Source organism: Mobula birostris, chromosome 7, assembly GCF_030028105.1.
Source record: "Mobula birostris isolate sMobBir1 chromosome 7, sMobBir1.hap1, whole genome shotgun sequence".
Taxonomy (NCBI): Eukaryota; Metazoa; Chordata; class Chondrichthyes; order Myliobatiformes; family Myliobatidae; genus Mobula; species Mobula birostris.
The window spans coordinates 105,369,271-105,390,888 of NC_092376.1; the positions used below are offsets into that span (position 1 = coordinate 105,369,271).

General features: G+C 40.2%; 1 protein-coding gene across 1 annotated transcript in view; it reads left to right on the forward strand.

Annotated features, from left to right (window-relative positions):
* LOC140200352 (dedicator of cytokinesis protein 2-like) overlaps positions 1 to 21,618 on the forward strand; it is a 699,328-nt gene that overhangs the window by 206,797 nt on the left and 470,913 nt on the right. Inside the window, exons 23-24 of the mRNA XM_072263559.1 lie at positions 9,545 to 9,653; positions 14,389 to 14,459. Of these exons, the coding sequence (XP_072119660.1) occupies positions 9,545 to 9,653; positions 14,389 to 14,459 (180 nt within the window). The remainder of the gene's footprint in view (positions 1 to 9,544; positions 9,654 to 14,388; positions 14,460 to 21,618) is intronic.

A 21,618-nucleotide genomic window follows, 5' to 3' on the forward strand; every position in this document is an offset into this window, starting at 1 on the left:
GATATAAAGTTGCTGGGAAAGCTGCTGTTTTACAGCACCAAAGATGTGTATTCAATCCAAATCTTGAATACTTTCTGCATGGAGATAGTACTTACTCCCTGTGGCCATGTGGGTTTCCGTTCAGTGCTCCAGTTACTTCCCACATTGCAAATTTATGCATTTGGCAGGTTAATTGGGTATTGTAAATTTCCCCTAGTGAGTGGTGAACCTGGGAAGAGTTAGAACATAGAACTGTACAGTATAGGAAGAGGTTCTTTGGTCCACAAGGTTATGCTTAAGTAATTAAATTAGTAATCATACAGCCAACTAAACTAATCTCTTTTGCCTACACAATGTTCGTATTCTTCCATTTCCTGCACTTTCCTAAGAACTTTCTACAGGGGCACAATTGAGAGCATCCTGACTGGCTGTATCACTGCCTGGTATGGGAACTGTATCTCCCTTAATCGTAGGACTCTGCAGAAAGTGGTGCGGACAGCCCAGCACATCTGTAGTTGTAAATTTCCCATGATTCAGGACATTTACAAGGACAGGTGTGTAAAAAGGGCCCGTAGGATCATGGGGGACCCAAGCCATCACAACCACAATCTATTCCAGCTGCTACCATCTGGGAAGTGGTACAGCAGCATAAAAGCCAGGACCAACAGGCTACGGGACAGCTTCTTCCACCAGGCCATCAGACTGATGAACTCACGCTGATTTGAGTGTACTCTATATTACATTGACTGTTCTATTTATTATAAATTATTATAAATTACTATGATTGCACATTGCACATTTAGATGGAGACGTAACGTAAAGATTTTTACTTCTCATGTATGTGAAGGATGTAAGAAATAAAGTCAATTCAATTCAATTCATTCATATGCCTGTCTAAGAGCCACTTGGATGGTACTTTCATATTTGCCTACACTATCAACCCAGGCAGCACATTCTAGATAGCCACCACTTTCCAAGTAAAAAAATACTTGCTCTGCACATCTGCTTTGAACTTATCTCCTGTTACCTTCAATGTCAAATGCCTTCTAGTATTAGGCAGTTCAATCCTGGGATAAAGAAACTGGCTGTTATAATGTTATACATCTCTATCAGATTTCCCCTCAGCCGCCACTGCTCCAGAGAAAGGAGTCCAAGTTTGTCAGTCCCTTTTCTTATAGCACATGCCCTCTAATCCAGGCAGCATCCTGATGAACCGACTTTGCACCCTCTCCAAAGTCTCAATGTTTTTCTTATTTTGGGGTGACCAGAGCTGAATGCAATACTCTACATGAAACCTAACCAGCATTATGAAGCTGCAACATTGTCATTTCCTTAACTAATAAAAGCAATTGTGCCATATGCCTTCTTTACCAGCCTATAGACCTGTGTAGCCATTTTCAGAGGGCTTTATACCTAGACCCCAAGATCCCTCTGCACATCACCATCGTTATGAGTCTTGCCATTAACAGTGTACTGTTCATTTGGCTGGTTAAACTCCATCTGCCATTTCTCTGCCCATACCTGCAACTGATCTTTATCTCACTATATGCTTTGCCACTCTTCTATGCTATGCACAACCACAGTACAGAAGTGCTAGGCATATATAAAAAAAGTCTTTAAAGTGAAGATGCTTTCAAAAATAAATGAGAAGTTTCTAAATATCAAAAAAAAATTCTATAAGGAGCAGTAAACAATAAAAATTTAAATCAAATCAATAAAGGCCATCATTTGCCTTTAAAACTGCATCAGTTCTCTTAGGTACACTGCTGTGCAGTTTCATAAGAAAGTTAGCTGGTAGGTTTTTTAAACATCTTGGAGAACTTGCCAAAGATCTTGGAGACTTTATCTGTCTTGTATGCTTCTGTCTCACTGGATAATCCCAGTCTACCTCAATGATGTTGAGGTCAGGGCCCTGTGGAGACCATATCATCTGAAACCAGATAAAAAAATCTAGGGTGTCTAAGACTTTTGCACAAGATATAGATATATATCACAAATATCGGAGGCTCATTATGGAGAATCCATGTGAAACATTTGTAGTCACAGACCTCCAGCCAAAATGTCCCATTGATCACTAACTTCTAACTCCTTCTAACTTCTATGGGCAAACCAATTCTAAATTCAAACAGCCTATTCACTGAGGATCCCATGGAATTTAATATTCTGGATGCACCTCCCACAAAGGACCTTGTCAAACGTCTCACTAAAATTCATGTGGACAACATTCATAGCTCTGTCTTCATCAGTCATCTTCATCATGTCTTTGAAAACCTCAATCAAGTTAGTAAGACAAACTTGCTCCTCCCAAGCCCATAGCAAATTTCCTTAATTAGCCATGTATTTGCCAATGTTCATCAATCTTATCCCCATGAATCCTCTCCTGTAACCTCCATACACAGATGTGGGTCTAACCAGTCTGTTGTTTCCAGGATTATATCCATTTCCTTTCTTGAATAAAGGAATAACATTAGCTATTCCTCTAGAGAGGACATGAAGATATTGATCAAGGTGCCAGAAATCTCATCTATTGCCTCTCTCAATAACCCATCAGGTCCTGGGGATGTATAATATTGTTTATGAAGTCCAAACCAGCTCCTTCTTTGTCTTGAAATGTCCAAAAATTAGCACACTCCACATTGATCAGTTTATTCTCCATGTCCTTCTCTTTGGTAAATACTAATGTAAAGTACTCATTTAGGACCTCATCCACATCCTCTCTCTCCAAGCACATATTCCTTTCTTTATCCTTGAGTGGTCCTATCACTTGTTCCCTAGTTATCCTTTTGTGTGTATATTTAATGAGCAAGTGGGGAGGATAAAAAAATAGGATTACCATCAGTTTGGTACAAATGGGTGGTTGATAGTTGATGTGGACCTCGTAGCCTGAAGGACCTATTTGGCATTGTAGCTCAGTTAGAAGAGCTATTACTTTATGGCTCTAATGATCTGTATTCAAACTTGGCCATGGGTGTCCATGTGATTTAGTACCTTTCAATTCTATCTTTGTGAGTTACCTCCTGCCATATCCCACAAACATCTGTGGGTAGATAAGTTGGCCACTATAATTACTAATGAGTAGGTGAGTAGTAGAATTAGCTAATGGGAATGTGAGGAATATAAACATTAAAGTTAATGTAGAATGAGGGTAAATGAGTTGGTGAAGTTTGGCATCGACTCACTGAGCTGACAGCCTGTATATGGGTCTCTCTGTGGCTCTATTTCCAGCAGCAATCATAGAGCATGGAATGACACAGCACAGCACAGACCCTTCAGCCCACAATTTTGTGCTGACCTTTTAACCTACCCCAAGATCAATCCAACATCTCACTTCCACATAACCTTCCATGTTCCTTTCATCCATCTGCCTAAAGATCTTTAAAATGTCTCTAATGTATCTGCCACAATACCTGGCAATGTATTTCCTCCGAACACCTTGAATAATTCACTCTTGTATTAGCCATTTCCTCCCTGGGACAAAGGTGCTAGCTGTCCATTCTATTCATCCCTTTTATTATCAACACACATCTATAAAGTCATCTTTCATCCTCCTTCCTTCCAAAGAGATCATTGCTAACTCACACAACCTATCCTGGTAAATCTCCTCTGCACCCTCTCTAAAGCTTCCATATCCTTCCTATAATGACAAGAGCATAACTGAACAAAATACTCATGTGGTCTAACCAGAAATTGATAGTGCTACAACATTACCTCTACCTCAAAGCTCTTGAACTCAATCCCCAGACTAATGAAGGCCAACATGCCATATAGCTTCTTAAACACCTTATCAACTTGTGCAGCAACTTTGAGCGATCTTCCACAATTGCAACATAAGGTGTCTTCCAAAGAGTCATCTTAGCTCTTGCAGTGGATTGCGTGTTTCTGAGCCAAAGAGTTGTCTCAAGCTTCATACCAACACCAGAGCACCTTAACTGGGAATGATACTTGGAGACTGATGTGTTTTCAGAAGAATTATTCTGCACTGACCATTTTATTCTATAGCCCAGTGATCATTAAATTAACTGTGCTCATTAAACAGGGATTATTTTGAGATAATGTAATGAGCAGTTATCACTGGAGGATATTTGGAATAAATGGGTCTGTTCTTAAATTGGAAAGAGGTAACTAGTGGAGTGCACCAATGTTCAATTATTTACCATAAATATCAAAAGCTTTGAAAAGTGGGTGGAGTATAAGCTATCCAGATTTGTTGATGACATAAAAGTATGTGGGAAGGCAGACTTGATGAGGAGATTGAGACCCTGCAACAGATATAGTTAGGTTGAGTAAGCAGGGGAAAAAATTAGGAAAATGGTGTTCAATGTGGGAAATTATGAGGTCAGCACTTGGTTAAAAGGAATTGTATTCTTCATGGAGGTCGGTGACCAGTGGTGTTCTGCAGGATCTGTTCTGGGACCCGTCCTCTTTGCAATTTTTATAAATGACCTGGATGAAGAGGTAGAAGTGTGGGTTAGTCAGTCTGCTGATTACACAAAGGTTGGGGGTATTGTGGATAATCTGGAGGGTTGTCAGGGGTTACAGTAGGACATTGATAGGATGCAGAACTGGGATGAGAAGTGGCAGATGGAGTTCAACCCAGATACTGTGAAGTGATTCATTTTGGTAGGTCAAATTTGAAGACAGAATACAGTGTTAATGGAAGGACTCTTGGCAGTGTGGATGATCAGAGAGATCTTGGGGTCCATGTCCATAGGATACCCAAAGCTGCTGTGGAGATTGACAGTGTTGTTAAGAAGGCATATGGTGTGTTGGCATTCATCAACTGTGGGACTGAGTTTAAGAGCAGTAAGATAATGTTATAGCTATATAAGATCTTAGTCAGACCTCACTTGGAGTACTGTGTTCAGTTCTGGTCACCTCACTACAGGAAGGATGTGGATACTATAGAAAGAGCGCAGAGGAGATTTACAAGGATGATACCTAGGTTGGAGAGCGTACCTTATGAGAATGGGTTGAGTGAACTTGGCCTTTTCTCTTTGGAATGACAGAGGATGATAGGTGACCTGATAGAGGTGTATAAAATGATAAGGGCCATTGACAGTGTGGATAGCCAGAGGCTATTGCCCAGGGCTGAAATGGTTAACAGGAGAGGGCTCATTTTTAAGGTGCTTGGAAGTAGGTACAGAGGGATGTCAGGGATAAGTTTTTCACATAGAATGGTGGCTGTGTGGAATGCACTGCCAGTGACAGTGGTAGAGGCAAAGGAGTGGGTAGTGTTGAGGAAACAGAGAGCCTGCAGAGAGACTTAGATAGTTTAGGGGAATGGGCAAAGAAGTGGCAAATGAAATACAATGTTGGAAAGTGTATGGTCATGCACTTTGGTGGAAGAAATAAACAGGCAGACTATTATTTAGATGGGGAGAGAATTAAAAATGCAGACATGCAAAGAGACTTGGGAGTCCTTGTGCAAGATACCCTAAAGGTTAACCTGCAGGTTGCGTCGGTTGTGAAGAAGGTGAATGCAATGTTGGAATTCATTTCTAGAGGTATAGAATATAAGAGCAGGGATGTGATGTTGAGGCTATATAAGGCACTTGTGAGACCACACTTGGAGTATTGTGTGCAGTTTTGGGCTCCTTATTTTTGAAAGGATATACTGACATTGGAGAGGGTTCAGAGAAGATTCACAAGAATGGTTCCAGGAATGAAAGGGTTACTGTATGAAGAACATCTGGCAGATCTTGGGCTGTATTCCCTGGAGATTAGGAGAATGAGGGGATATCTCATAGAAACATTCTGAATGTTAAAAGGCCTGAACAGATTAGATATGGCACAATTATTTCCCATGGTAGGGGATTCTAGGACAAGAAGGCACAACTTCAGGATTGAAGGGCGTCATGAGATGCGGAGAAATTACTTCAGTCAGAAGGTGGTAAATCGTGGAATTTGTTCCCACGGGCGGCTGTGGAGGCCAAGTCATTGGGTGTATTTAAGGCAGAGATAGATAGGTTATTGATTAGACAGGGCATCAAAGGGTATGGGGTGAAAGCAGGGGAGTGAGGATGACTGGATGAAGTGGATCAGCCCATGATTGAATGGCGGAGCAGACTCGATGGGCCAAATGGCCTACTTCTGCTCCTAAATCTTATGGTCTTACGGTCTTATAGATGCAATAGGGTCTTTTCAGAGATTCTTAGATAGGTACATGGAGCTCAGCAAAATAGAGGGTTACGCGATAGGATAATTTCTAGGCAGTTTCTCGAGTAGGTTACATGATTGGTACAACATTGTGGGCCGAAGGGCCTATAATATACTATAGGTTTCTATGTTCTATGAATCTGAAGATTATTATCTAAATGAAGAGTGAGTTAAGTATAAAGGCATGCAAGTGTTCTTGTACAGCAAATAATTAGGAAGGCAGATGGCCTTTCAAATGGTCTTTAGTGCTAGATAGTTAAGAGTTTTAAATTAGAGAGGTATTGTTGCAATATACAGGGTGTTGCTGAGGCCATTCCTGGAGTACTGTAAGCGGTTTTGGTTCCTTTATCTGAAAGGGATACACTAGTTTTGGAGGTTGTCCTCAAGAGAGAATCTGGACAAATTCCTTGAAAAAGACATTTGTCCTACCTCAAATGACTAACAAGTTCAGTGCTTAGGTGAATAAGGAATGATCGATAAAACATGAATGATTCTAAAGGTGGATGATGAAATATGTGCTTGCACTAGAAGGGGCGATTTGAACGAGGGAAATTGGGACAGTCATTTAATCCTGCATAGGAACTTCTTCTTGCAAAAGGTGATTAATCCCTGGAACTCTTATTCCCAAAGGATTTTAGAGGCTAGATTATTGAGGTATTTGAATATGAGGGAGAGAAATAGTTTTTTTAAAGGTTGGAAGAGTAAGGGCAATTTGAAACTGAAACATATAGAAGAGGACTTGAGAACTGGGGCAGATCAACCATCGTCATATTGAATGGCAGGGCAGGCTTGAACAGCTAGCTGGCCTAATCCTGCTTCTACCTTAGACATAAGACTATAAGACATAGTAGCAGAATTAGACCATCAAGTCTGCTCTGCCATTTCACCATGGCTGAGAAGTTACCAGTCTCCTGCCTTCTATCCATATCCCTTCATACCCTGACCAATCAATGATCTATCAACCTCCGCCTTAAATATACATAAAGATTTGGCCTCCACAGCTGCCTGTGACACTCCTACCATAGGAAACATCCTTTCCACATGTATTCTACCAAGGTCTTTCACCATTCAATCGGTTTCAATTAGGTCACCCCTTATTATTCTGAATTCCAGTGAATACAGGCCGAGTGAATACTTTCTAATATTCTTGTATGTTCTTGGATGGTATGAATGCATACATGAATACAAATCATTCATTTATGAGGATAGTAGAGGAGGCAAATTTTGAATCTGTTTGGACGTTTAAAACAAACAAAAAACAAAATACAGGTCTAGAAATACTTCTGCACTTCCAAAAGAACATCACACAGAGATAGATGTGTGTTGAGCCAGTAGAACTGTCGTCCTTAAGACCCCACAGCAAATGACCCCAACTTAAAATGTCCTGAACATCTCACAGTACAAGGAGTTTTCCTCTAATACCTTTGCCTTGGTGGAGATGGCTAACGAATATAGGTAGTTGGAGAAGCAGTCACATTAGGGCCACATGTGGATTTGATGGACAAAGAACAACAGGGTAGGTAAAGGAGAGTCAGAACTTTTGGGCAGTCAGAGGAGCTTGAGGATTGGGTTAAGGTAAAGATGAATAAGGGTAGTGACAATTGACAATGGGCTAGGGCCAGCATCATATTTGACTGCTGAGGAACTGTGATCAGTTTCTGGTAGGTGTTTTAGAAATCTCTCCAATGGAAAGGATGACTTCATAGTCTTTGAATTGGAAGCAATCATGAAAGAAGATAGCAGCAGTGTCAGCTCCCTGAGGAGAGGGCTTTGTGGAAGTGAAGAGTAATAATAACCTCAGCAAGACACTTGGAGGTCATTTGTAGGTGTCCCAGAGGCAGCAGCCTTAAGCAGGGCCTCACACAGAGCTTGGAGCCTAATTTTCCAGGTAAGAGACAATGTGATGGCAATGGTTAGAAAACATGTTTAGCACTAACAATCTGACATGAACTTCCAGGAATGAATGTCTAAGGAATGTCAATTCCTGCCTTTAAAAAATATAAGTAAAAAATAATTGAATTTCAGAAAGTTGTGAAGAGAGAAGAAAGGGATAGAAGTAATGAATCATATGTACTCTTTGAATTCTCATTGATTTCCAATACACCATTCATGCAATTTCCAACTTGGAGAGAACATTGTACAGCCCAAGAACATGTCCTTCGGTCCATTTTGAACTCTAACACCTCCCCTTGCAAAGCAATGCTAATCTCTCTGTAAAACAAATGCTTGTTTTGCATATTTCATTTAAACTCCCCCCACACTCACCTTTAACCAATGTCCTGTAGATTCATATCCCCACCTTGGGAAAATGCCTTTTCTGTGACTTACATAACTTTATATACTTTTATCAAGTTGCCCCTCAGTCTCCAGCCTCCAGAGAAAACACAATGTACGTTTGTCTAACCTCTCATATATGGCTTTTCAACTCCAATTCAGGTTTATCCTAGTGATTCTCTTTTGTGTTCTCCAAATCATCCATATCCTTCCTGTAATGCAGTAACCAGAACTCCACACAGTACTCCAGATGTGGCCTGACAAAAATTTCATACTGCTGCACCTGACTTCACAACTTTTATACCCAATGCCCCCACCGATGAAGGCAAACATTCTGTACCCCTTCTTTACCACCCTTTCCATTTGTATTGGTGCTCTCAGGGCTCAATGGATTTGCACCCCAAGATCAATCTGTACATAATTGCTCTTGAGAGTCTTGTCATTTACTGTATATTTCACTCAAGCATTTCCCCTCTGAGTGTGTCACCTCAAACTTGTCTGGATTAAACTTCATCTACCATTTTTCCAACTAGATAGATAGATAGATAGATAGATAGATCCTGATCGACATCCTACTATACCTTTTAATAACATTCCTTACGATCTACAACTCCATTAATTTTCATATCATAGAACCCATTACTTCTTGGTTTTTAAGAATCAAAAACCAATATTGGCATTAATTTAATGCTCCTTCCGATGCTGTCCATATAGAGTGTGCAGGTTTTTCATGAGACTGTGTGGGTTTCCTCTGTGAACACTGGTTTCCTCCCACATCCCAAGACATTTGGGTTTGCAGTATAATTGGCCACCCTAAATTTTCCTTGGTGTATAAATTGATGGTAGAATCTGGGGATAATTGATAGGAATTTGGGGAAGATAAAAATGGGATCAGTGTAAATGGATACTTGATGCTGGTAGCCTGAAGATCAATTTTCATACAGTATGACTATATAATAAATACAAAAAATGGTTTGCAGTATTAACAAGGGCTACAACAAAATGTTAAAATCCTTTCTTAGAAATGCTTTACTTATAAATGTTCACAGATTATTTTCGGTTTATGAAATTCAGTCTTATGTTTTAAAAATGGAATGTTGCTCCCCCATCTACAAAGCCTTTCTCTTTGTCTCAGACTGTATGAAGAGAAGGAGCAAGCTGAGTTTGAAGAATCACTGAAAAGGCTGTTTGAATCCATCAACAACCTGATGAAGAGCCAGCAAGTGACAACAATTCTGCTGCAGGTCAGGTGGCCTCTTCGCCTACTACAGATGTAACCTTTTAGGAACTTCCTGTGTGCTGCAATGAAAAAGATTTGCCTTCACATCATAAGTGGCTACAGAAAAATAACTCACATTCATGGGTTCACCAAGAGTCTGTGGGAGATTATTGTCACTGGAAGAAATAACCAGTTAACCACCTGACACTGTTTTTCTATGTAGTCTTAAAAGTCTTTCCCATTTTATATCTGCACTGTTTCCTTTTCAAAAGTCACTGTTTCCATCTGGACTGCACAGCATAAAATACTGATCTGATAAATAACTTTCAAAAGGATTTGGATAAATGCTCGATTGAAAGATATTTGCAGGTCTATGGCGTGAGAGTAGAATGGGACACATTTTTCAATGAGTCAGTAAATCTTTTACTGATTGCCATTCATCCATCCTATATCATTTGTCATTCTACGAATGATGTTTTGAATGGCTATTTTTATTTGTCAGTCCTACCTTCCTTACCTGCCAACTGTCCAACAGTGATGTCTATATTGGTAGAGCTTCATTAGCCTGAATGGTCTATGTGTTGAATGAGACTGTGTAGCTTAGGTGGTGGTGTGGATTGATCTATTGAAATTATTCTTATATCCATGCTCAAGGTATGCCTAATTTTCCAATATACAATTGTTCATCTATTATCTTACTCAAAATTCTTCCTATCTTTTACATCATTCCTTGCTAACCATTGCTTCCCCTCTCATTGTTTCAAAAATGCGATAGAAAAAAATCTTTCATTCTTAAAGGATAATGAAAGAAATAAAGAAAGTGAGAGAATGTTGAAAGGAAGAAACAAAAAAACATAATTTTGGAGAAAGAGAAGGGAAAATAACTTTAGAGGCCTGTCAAAGACATTTGTTCTGAATCAGGGTTTCGGCCTGAAACTTGACAATCCCTTTTTTCCAGGTATGTTGCGCAGCCTGCTGAATTCCTTCAGCAGGTTGTTTGTTGCAGGAAAATAACTTTCAGTCTTATGCTCCTTTATCACATTTTAAAATCCCTCTTTCAACAAGTTTATTTTTTGTGATCTGTAACCGGGGGCAATGAAGCAAGTCAACTACACTTCCTTTGTAGCTGCAACACCATATTTAGCATTCTGTTTTCATTTCGACAACCTTGATATACTTATGTATGGCATAATAAGTATCATGCAAGCAAAACCTTTTCACTGTATCTTGGTACATGTGACAATACGTAAACAAACCAATACATAAAATGTGAAATGTAGAACAGTACAACATAGCACAGGCCCTTGGGCCCACGATGTTGTGCCATCCCCCTAACCTACTCCAAGATCAATCTAGGCAATCTCTCCTATATAGCCCTCCATTTTTCTTTCATCCATGTGCCTATATAAGAATCTCTTATGTTTACAAATCTCTTAATATTTAAAGCAGAGGTTGATAGATTCTTTATTGGCAGGACTTGAAAGGATACGGGGAGAAGGCAGAAGACTGGGGCTGAGAGGGAAGATAGATCAGCCATGATGAAATGGCGGAGCAGACTCAATGGGCCAAATGGACTAACTCCGTTCCTATGTCTTGTGGTCTCAAATGTTGCTGATGTATCTGCTTCAGCTACCACCCCTGGCAGTGCATTCTATGCATCCATGTCCCCACTATACTTTCCTCCCAATACCGTGTAGTCATGCACCCTTGTATTAGCCATTTCAGCCCTGAGAAAATTTCTCTGGCTGTCTCTGCCTCTTATGACCTTGAACACTCTCCCCTTATCCCCTTATCCTCTTTCTCTCCAAAGAGAAAAGTCCTAACTCACTCAACCTATCCATATAAGATCCAGGCATCATCCTGGTAAATCTCCTCTGCAGCTTCCTAAAGCTTTCACATCCTTCCTATAATGAGATGATCACGACTGAATTCAAGTCTCAACTAATGAAGACCAACACACCTTAGGCCTTCTTAACAACTCTATGAATTTGCACAACAACCTTGAGGGATCTATGGAGGTGAACCCCAAGATCCCTCTGTTCCTCCACACTGTTAAGAATCCTGCCATTACCCCTGTATTCTGCCTTCAATGTTGGCCTTCCAAAGTGAATCGCATCACACTTTTCTGGATTGAACTCCATCTGGCAATTCTCAGCCCCGCTCTGCATCCTCTCAATGTCCCACTGTAACCTAAGTCAACTTCAACACAAACCTTTGTCTCATCTGCAGACTTACTAAACCACGCTTCATTTTCTTTATCCAAGTTATCCAAAACTTTCAAAGAGAAGGTGCCCTAGAACAGAACAGATCCCTGTGGACTGGTCACCAAAATCCAGACAGAATATGCTCCATGTACTACCACCCTCTGCCTTCTGTGGACAAGCCATTTCTGAATCCACGCAGCGAAGTTTCCCTGGATTCAATAACTCCTGATCTTCTGAATGAATGTACCATGGAGAACCTTGTCAAATGCTTTGATAAAATTTATATACACCAGATCCACTACTCTGCCTTCATCAATATGTTCCTCAAAGAATTCACTCAGGCTCGTGAGGTAAAACCTACCCCTCACAAAGTTTTGCTGATTATCTTTAATCAGCCTATGCTTATCAAATGCTTGTAAATCCTTTCTCTAAGAGCTCCCCATTGGTTTCCCCATCACTGACATAAGATTCACTGGTCTACTGTTCATCCCTTTGCCTTTCTTGAAGAAAGGTATAACATTTGCCATCCTTCAGTTCTCTGCGACTGCTCCTGTGGCCAGTGAGGATGCATCATCACCAAACGTGCAGCAATCTCTTCCTTCATTTCTCACAGTAACCAGGGGAATATCCTGTCTGGCCCCAAGGACTTAACTATCCAAAGGTTTTTCAAAAGTTCCAGCTCATCGTCTTTGTTAACATCAACATGTTCCAGCGTATGACAGTCTGTTTTCCACTGACCTTACATTCTTCAAGGTCTCTCTCACTGGTGAATACTGAAGTAAAGTATTCACTTAGGTCCTCCCCTACCTCTTCCAATTCCAAGTAGATGTTTCCCCTTTCTTCGTTCCTGCCCTCACTTTAGTCATACTCATGTTTTTCACTGATATGAAGAATACCTTAAGCATTCCTTGATTTTGCTAGACATTTCAAAACATAGAACATAGAAAAGGACCGTCTGTTTTTCTGTGCTGAACATGATACTAAATTAAATACCTTCTGTCAGTTCACGATCCATACCCTTCCATTCACTGCATATTCATGTATCTATTTAAAAGCCTCTCAAATATCTCGATCATATTTACTTCACCACTACATCTGGCAGCCTGTTCCAAACAGCTGTCACTTTTGTGTAAAAAAAAACTTACCTCACCTTTCAGTTTTCCTCTTCTCTGCTTGAAGGTTTGACATGTCCACTGTGGGTAACATGTTCTGCTTGTCTACTTTATTATGCCTTTCACAGTTGTAAAATAAATTTTTTTAAAATTGTTTTAAATAAATAAAATTTTAAAAATAATCTGGTGGAATGCCTCATCACCAGAACTTCCCAACAGGCACCAGGACCTTGCTTGGGGCCTTCAGAGTCAGGTTCTTACTGTACAGATAACACATCATTCCCAATGTACCTGGGATGGATGTAAAGGGCAACAGGCAGTCACCTACCTCTTTGCAGGCTGTGGATTTGCTTAGAGGATGTGGAGAAAGATACAGAGGTCCCTATTCCAATTCATCTCCAGCAGCTGTGTAATGTAAGACTTTCAAGTCTATGGGCTGTTCCAAGGGATGTGGGATGCACTGAAACTTGGTGCAAACAAAACAGAGACTTTTTAAGGAAGTACCTCAGTCTAGACCCCTTCTGCTGCTGCACTTGGAAGGACTGAGTTGGGTGGGGCCCTCAGCAATGAAAGGGCATATCACCCAAGTGGTCACATTGGTGGGAATAGAACTACAGTGTTTTTAAAATAGGTTAACACTACTAAAATGTAATGATAATAAATGAACAAGTTTGCACTTTTTCTTCTCGTATACATTATGAATAAAGGTTATTTTTGCAATATCTATCAGGCCTGCCATCAGCCTCCACCACTCCAAAGAAAGCAATTTAACTCTGCTACTCTCTCCTTAAAGCTCATAACTACTAATACAGGCAGTATGCTGGTAAATCTCTTCTGCATGCTTCCCAAAGCCTCCACCACCATTACGTAGCCAATGCTTCCCCTCTCATTGATTGAACTAAGATAGCATTTCAGAGTGAAAAACAAGCAGCTGGAGGAACTTAGTGGGTCAATCAGCATCTGTGGAGGCAAAGGGCTAGTTGATGTTTCAGGTTGATTCCCTACGATATTGCTCAGTTGCAATTAGAGAGTTTAAAAAGGCAGTGAGGAAATCCGGAGCAGAAATTTAAACGCTAGGGCCCTGTCAGTCCAAGCACCACTCTTGAACCTCTCACTCTCTAAGATTCAGCCAGAGTAAAGATCAGTTTTACATAATTATTTTTTCCACAGAGAATCGGAAGTAGAAATTAATTTTGAGTTGTTTTGTCCTCCTATTAAAATGGTGACCACATTGGAAATACTGTATGGATGTTTCATAACCTTGGAGGAGGAATGTAACAAGCCTGCTGTGGTTTAGTGAATGCTTCAGAAACAGTGACGGCTTCAATACACAAGTTATTGTCAGCCCATTAGTTCTCAAACTGTGAAGACAATTGATGTCTGTGAACTGTAGGCTTGCAAGGATTCACTAATTCAGTTTATTTATTCCTTTCCCTGATCCCAGGTTGCTTCTTTGAAGTACTTGCCCTCTGTGCTGCATGACGTAGAATCAGTATTTGACGTCAAATTATTGAGGTAAGATATAGCTTGCTGAAGAGGCATTGTCTTTATGGAGAAAACTTTTGTGTTATATTTGCGTCTTCAGTCAGAAATAGAAAGGCTTGAAAGGATTTGAACAGTTATGCAAGTTTGTATAGAATCATAAAGCAATTCATTATGGAAACAGGCCTTTTGGGCCATATCCTCCATATGAACCAAGATGTCTATCTAAACTACTCCCATTTGCCGGCATTTGGCCTACATCCCTCAAAACCTTTTCCATCCATACACTTGTTCAAGTGTCTGAAATGTTATTATTGTACCTGCCTCAAATGCTTTCTCCGGTGACTCACTATGTGTGCGCACCACCCTCTAAATGAAGAGGTGGCTCGTCAGGTCCTTCTGTAAATCTCTCCCCTTTTCACTTAAGCCCATGCCTTCTGGTTCTTGATTTACATTCCCTGGGAGAAAGATTGTGTGCATTCACCCTATCAATGCCTGTCATGATTTTATACACCTCTGTGAGATCATTCTCATTCTCCTCTGATGCGGTCAATAAAATCCTAGCCTACCCAACCTCTTGCCATAACTCAGGCCTGCAAGTCCTGCCACCTTCCTTGTCCTCTTTCCATCTTAATGCTATCTTCCTCTGAAATTATTTCAAAATCTTTACCACAATCATTTTATTTTAATCTGGAAGTGAAGGACAATGTACCAGATGAGACATGAGAAATAACATATGAGGCATAGTGTCAAAGAGTGATGGGTCTTCAGCCCACTGATGACATACTGTCACGAACCACCCAATCACAATACTCTTACATTAACACATTTTTCTTATTCTTTCCACATTCTCATTGAGTCCTATTTGTTTCTACCATTTAATCACACACAATTTACTGTGCCAAATTAATCTGGCCTTTGAGATATGAGGAGAAATCAAAGCACTGGCAGGAATCTGGGCAATCACAGGGAGAACTTGCAGATGTCCACATGGGCAGAACTGAGTGCAGGTTGCTGGCACTATGAGACAGTGACTTTATTACAGTGTGTCAAGAAGTCACAACTAACAGATCAGGTAAAGACTGAAAAGACCTTTTTAAAACAAGGCATTATTGATTAAAAGTTTCATGGATTCATAAAGATATAAAGCATGAAACTGGCCTCTTGGCTCAACACGTTCATGCTGACTAGTATGCGTATTTCCACTAATCTCATTTGCCTGATTTTGGCCCTTATCCTTGTAAACCTTTCCTGTCTATGTTCTTATCCAGATGACTTTTAAACATTTAATTGTACCCACCTCTACAATCTCCTCTGGTAGCTTGTTCTGCATAACCACCACCCACGCTGTGAAACACTTGCCCTTCAACTCTCCATGAAATCTTTCCCCTGTCGCCTTAGACCTATACCCTCCAGTTATAGACTCCCTTCTTCTTTTTTGGCCGTTAGATCCCAGTGGTGACCATTAAAGACCTCCTGTCTCCAACATCCAAAGACGATGGAATGATTGGAGTTCATCAATGTTTCTATAATCCATTGTATCTACTGTACAGGGGATTAGCCTGTACATCCTCATCAGAGCCCTGTTCGCCAGCCTTTCCCATTTGCACTTCTGACAATAAGGATGTAGGGTTGGACTTTGAGAGGCATAGATTCCCTTGATCTGTGAAAAAGACAGGGAGTATCTACCTTATCTGTGTTTCATGTAAATTTGTAAACATCTATAATGTCATCCTTTACTCCAGGGGATACAGTCCCAGACTATTCAATTGCTCATTATAACTCAAGACTACCAATCCATGCAAAATTCCTGTAAATCTCTTTTGTACACTTTTGCTTAATTACATCCATCCTATATCATGATGGCCAAAACAGCATATAGTGCTCCAAGTCCACCCTAACTGATGATAAACAATGAAGGACACACACTGATCCCTGTGACATATGACAGGTCATCCTTCATTACCATTCTCTAATTCCTACCACCAAGCCAATTTTGTATCCATTTTGTTATTTCATCCTAGATCCCATGTTCTATCCTTCTAAAACAGCCTACAAATTGGAATTTATCAAAGGCATTGCAGAAGTGCATGTAGACAAGATCCACTACCCTGTCCACATCAGTCATCTTGGCCACCACCACAAAAGCCCTCATTCAGATTTATGAGATATGATCTCCCACAAACCAAGCTGTGCTGACTATTCTTAATCTTTCCAAATGTAAATAAATCCTCTTCCTCAGAATTGCTTCCAGTAACTTTTTCCTCCAGAGATGAAACTCTCACCGGCTGTAGTTCCCTGACTTGTCCTTGCAGCCCTTCTTAAAAAAAGCCATCCCCTATGAGTCATAAAAGAGTGCCACAGCACAGAAGTGGGTCATTTGGCTCATCTAGTCCATGCCGAACTTTTATTCTGTCTGGTCCCATCAACCTGTACCTGGGACATATTCCTTCATACCTTCCCATTCATGTAAACATCTTTTAAATGCTGAAATGTCACCTCTACCGACAGCTTGTTCTATACACACACCACCCACTGAGCGAAGAAGTCCCCGCTCAGGTTCTCCTTAAATACTTCACCTTTCACTCTAGTTCTAATTTCATCCAACCTTAGTAGGAAAAGTGGGCTTGCATTTCCCTATCTGTACCCTTTGTATACTTTTCCTTCATCTTTCAGTACCTTATCCATGCTATTTAAAATACAACAATATCTCCCAATGCCTTGGCAGTCTCCTCCTTCGCTTCCTAAATTGTCATACAATACACCTGCTCAGGGTCTTGGGACATTTTCATGCTCTTCAGGACTGCAGGAACCTTGTTCTTAAGTAAATAGGAGTCTAGCACAATTATAATGGCACTGTTCACTTCCCTGAACTTATTAGCATCCATGTCTATTTCCACAGTTATGGAGTATTTGCTTATCTCCCATAGCTCCACACATGCAGATTACCACACTGGTCCTATGCTTTTCCTGGTTACTCCTTTGTTTTGAATATTCATCTGGAATCTTTTAGGATTGTCCTTTGACTCATTTGCCAGGAATATCTCGTTCAAGTGTAAAGATTTAAAGTGTGGAAGGGAAGCAGTCAGTCCATGTGCAATCGATCACTCACCTCTGTAAATTCCCTTTCGGTTACCCATGTTTGCCCTGAAGCCTGTTTATTTTATAATGCAAAAATCACAAGCATTACAGCTCGATTGCTGCATGCTCCGTTTAATTGTGCCATAAAGTCTGTTTGTCATGAGCCTATGAAATAGTTCAGTCCTGTTTCACTTTCTAACATCAAACTTCGGGTGAACTTTGAACTAAGTTACCATGGTTAAAACTATCTTTTCTTTTGTGATACCATCTCTTTCCCTCAAATGGCATTTGTTAAACATTTTGGGCTAATCAAGGTGAGAGTTGTCATTATCCCTATCTAGAATACTGTCCTTTCCTAGTTATCCATTCCTGGCTGCACTCTTAGTCCCAATGTAGGGTTTTGACAAGAAGCATGGGTAAGTCCTTTCTCTCTACAGGTGCTACTCGGCCAGTTGAGTACCTCTAACAGATTTTCCATTGCTGATGTACATTGTCAGAACCAATGACTCCCAAATGAAGCAGAGGTGGAAGCTAAATAAGCCTCTCTCTCCTCCACCCTAAACAAAATAGATCAGTTCTGATGTCGGAAACATCCACTCTAACCTTACTAGGGAGAGGCAATGAAAGGGATTAGGGGAGTGACAGTAGAGCTCCTGCCTTGCAGCTCCAGAGACCCAGTTCTATCATGAACTCAGGTGCTGTGTGTTTGGAGCTTGCCTGTTCTCTCTTTGACCTTGTGGATTTTGCCTGGATGCTCTCGTTTTCTCACAAATCCAAAAGTTGGGAAGTTGGGAAGGTTGGAAGGTTAATTGCCTACTCTGAATTGCCACTAGTGTGCAAGTGAGAGGTGGAATTTACAGGGGTCTTTGAGGTAATGTGAGAAAAACAAAATGGGATTAGAGTAAATGAGTATTTGTACATTGGCAGAGATTCAATGGGCCATATGGTCCATTTCTGAGCTGAACGACTCAATGATATTTTCATTTCTCAGCACAACTTTGATTGAGATTGCCAATTAATGGCATGTCAGAGGCAGAGTTTTTTGTTTTACTCTACTGCCTTTGCTCACAGTGACTCATTTCACAGCAATCCTTTCAGATAACAGGGGAGTTTGATTTTGTTTCTCTGGGCTGGTTTACAACCCATCTCCGGTGGTAAAAACCAACTGAGGACAATTTCTAAACAAGCAGCTCATTTTCATTTAATTTCTCTCAGCTGTTATCATCTGGAAGACACTGCTCAAAGAGTGGTACCTGCAGATTTAACATTAGCTTTTAAAAGTAATACTCCAGTGGTGCATTATTCCCAGATTCTGAAAGCATTCTTAGGATTAACAATAAACTCTGAGTATACAGTTAAAGTTGAATTACGTAGAGAAAATACCTCAAGTGTTAAATGGGTTATGCTTTGGAAATTTTCTGTCAAGGCTTACAGAGCAGCATAAAACAAAATTCTTTTAAGTATTCATTAAGAATTAGCAAGCATGATAAACAAAATATGTTTGATTCAAGCACTGCAAGTAACATAAGACATTGTCAGAAAATTATATACAGTAGTATAAAATGTTACAAATTGCAATGGTCTAATAGAACCTCTGTTGGATCCTAATGTTTTTGCGATTCAGAGGTTCAGAAGTCAAGAATGAGGCGTAAAACTTGTTGCTTACAGCCATTTTATTAAGTGTTACAATGAAAAGAATTACCAAAGAAAGAAGAGCCAAGAACCACTAAATCATGATCGTCTCATACAAAACACCTAACTCTGACTGAAAAGATAACGCTCCAGTGATAACAATTAACAATTAAGCTATAAAATGGCCAGATTCAAATGATATGACATCTGCAGCATAAAAACTAAGAAGATTCTAGAAAAATTACTGGAAAGTTCACTGAATAATTACACATATATAGATAATTATAGATAAATACAAGCAAGCATAGGAAAGATAAGCTATAAAAACTAATTCTAACCCTGAACCAACATTCCCCACTTTGATTCTAAATCACACATTTAAAATCATCACATCTGAAATTTCAGAGGCAGACAACTTGTGGTACCAGCATTAACTGTAAAATATTCAAAAACTCACCTGGAGTTATGAAAACATTGAAGGATATGTTGTGACAGTGACTAAGTCACTGGAGAAAATGGATAAGTTGTAGAAATGAAAGTGTTTATTCGGCACAACAAACAGACACTCTCATAGAGACCCTCTCAGTAGAGTTTCACAAACACAATGTACATCACATTCTTATAGCCTTACGATCAAATTAACAGCAGGTGATTCAATACAATTTCCACAGCTATAATGACATTGTTTACATCAATACTTTGGGTGGATATTGTTTCCTTTGAACTGCATGTCTACAGTGAGAGACACCTCTGAATGTTCAAGTACCTTTGCTGGGACAAGCTTGCAATGCACAATTTACATTAAGAACCAAAGACTAGTTCTTGCTTGAATTAATATCTGCTATTTACACGTATTCCAGGTACTCCCTAACATATCCTCTTCTTGGTACCTGTAAGTTTGAATCAGGTTCACAGATTTACGAAGTGAGACGGAAAGCACTGACTGTGAATAAGTATATTAATCATTTATTTACACACAGTAAAAATTTGACCAAACGTTCGTGTTCCCCGGGTTATACAATCAATAAACATCCTTAGCTAAAAGCACATGCAGAGCTTATGGTTATGTGCACCGCTTGCCTTAAACAAAGGAAGAGAGAGCAAGTCCGCATGTGTTATTTTATACCTGGGACATTTGAAACTGGACACCAGGTGACTAACCAATGGGGAAAGCAGCTGCAGTTTTTAAACTGACCAACCACGACGAATGCGACTTTCAGAATATGCCATGCCCCTTCCCCCACCCCCACCAATCCCCAAAAGGACGAAAGAAATATGTTGCAGGAAGGAGAAATTCTGAGGATCTAATAAAGGAGCAGCAAAAATTACCTTCACTTCAGATCCCTTCCTCAATTACCAACCTATCATATCCCTGTGTACCTACATATACACCACCTATTATCTCTAATTGACAATTGTGAGATGGATACGAGATGGCAATAAAATGTTCCAGAAATTTGATTACATCCCCTTCTTGTACATATTTGACTTTGTTAATTCAACCAGCCCTTAAAATGCAGCTTTGAAATTCTGTGCTTGTTGCCTCCTTTCCCACTGGCCCATTATACTTTGATCACTTACCTTCATCCTTTCAATCTGACAACGTTACCTTTATGTGAACCTGCTACAGAGTAAATACTGACCGCCACTATTAAAACTATCAATAGTGGCGGCCAGTATTTACTCTGTAGCAGGTTCACAGAAAGGTAACGTTGTTTCTGGTTCACATTCCATGCCATGACAGAAGATTATCAGAGTGATCTGACAACGGTCTCTCAGTCTCTTTAATCTACGTACAGGAGGGTTTGGGGTGGTCTCCAACTGAATAGCTGCAAGGACCTCACCCCAGTTGCACCCCACCCTCCGGTATGTCCTTTTAATTGCTGGCCCAACCACTGAAAGGACTAGCTGATTTGTGTTCATTCACCATTCAGGGTGGAGAGGCTGGCTTCTGATGCTGTGTGCAATGTCTTCTCTTTTTCTCAGTCTGCCAAGATTGTGGATTGAACGAAGGGTGGACCCTGATGCCTCTGCCATAACCCAATCCTTCCCATCTATTTTCCCAATAACTTTATGTTCTGATCTATATAACTAATCAACTACCTTCCAGAACTGTTATATTTTTAACACTTTATTCATGGCTTGCTGACAAGCTCTGTCTATGTCTTCTGCATTTGCATTCCCATTCCTTTTCATTTGTTAGGTCTGTTTTAATCAGGAGGTTGAAGGTCATTATTTAAGTTTTCTATAATGAGATTTTTAGTGGGCTGACTCACTTGTTCTGTTGTGCTCCCTCAGGTCCTCTATGGTCAGCAATGGTGAACTCTCATTTGCATTTTACCTGACATTGGAGAACTTCAAGTGCATCCTACGTTTGCATTCAAGGAGATAGGAATGACCTGAGTCCGAGCCACTTATTTGCATTTCATGAGACACTTACTGTGACTATGTCTCAACTTCGGAAAGTTCTTTCCAAAAG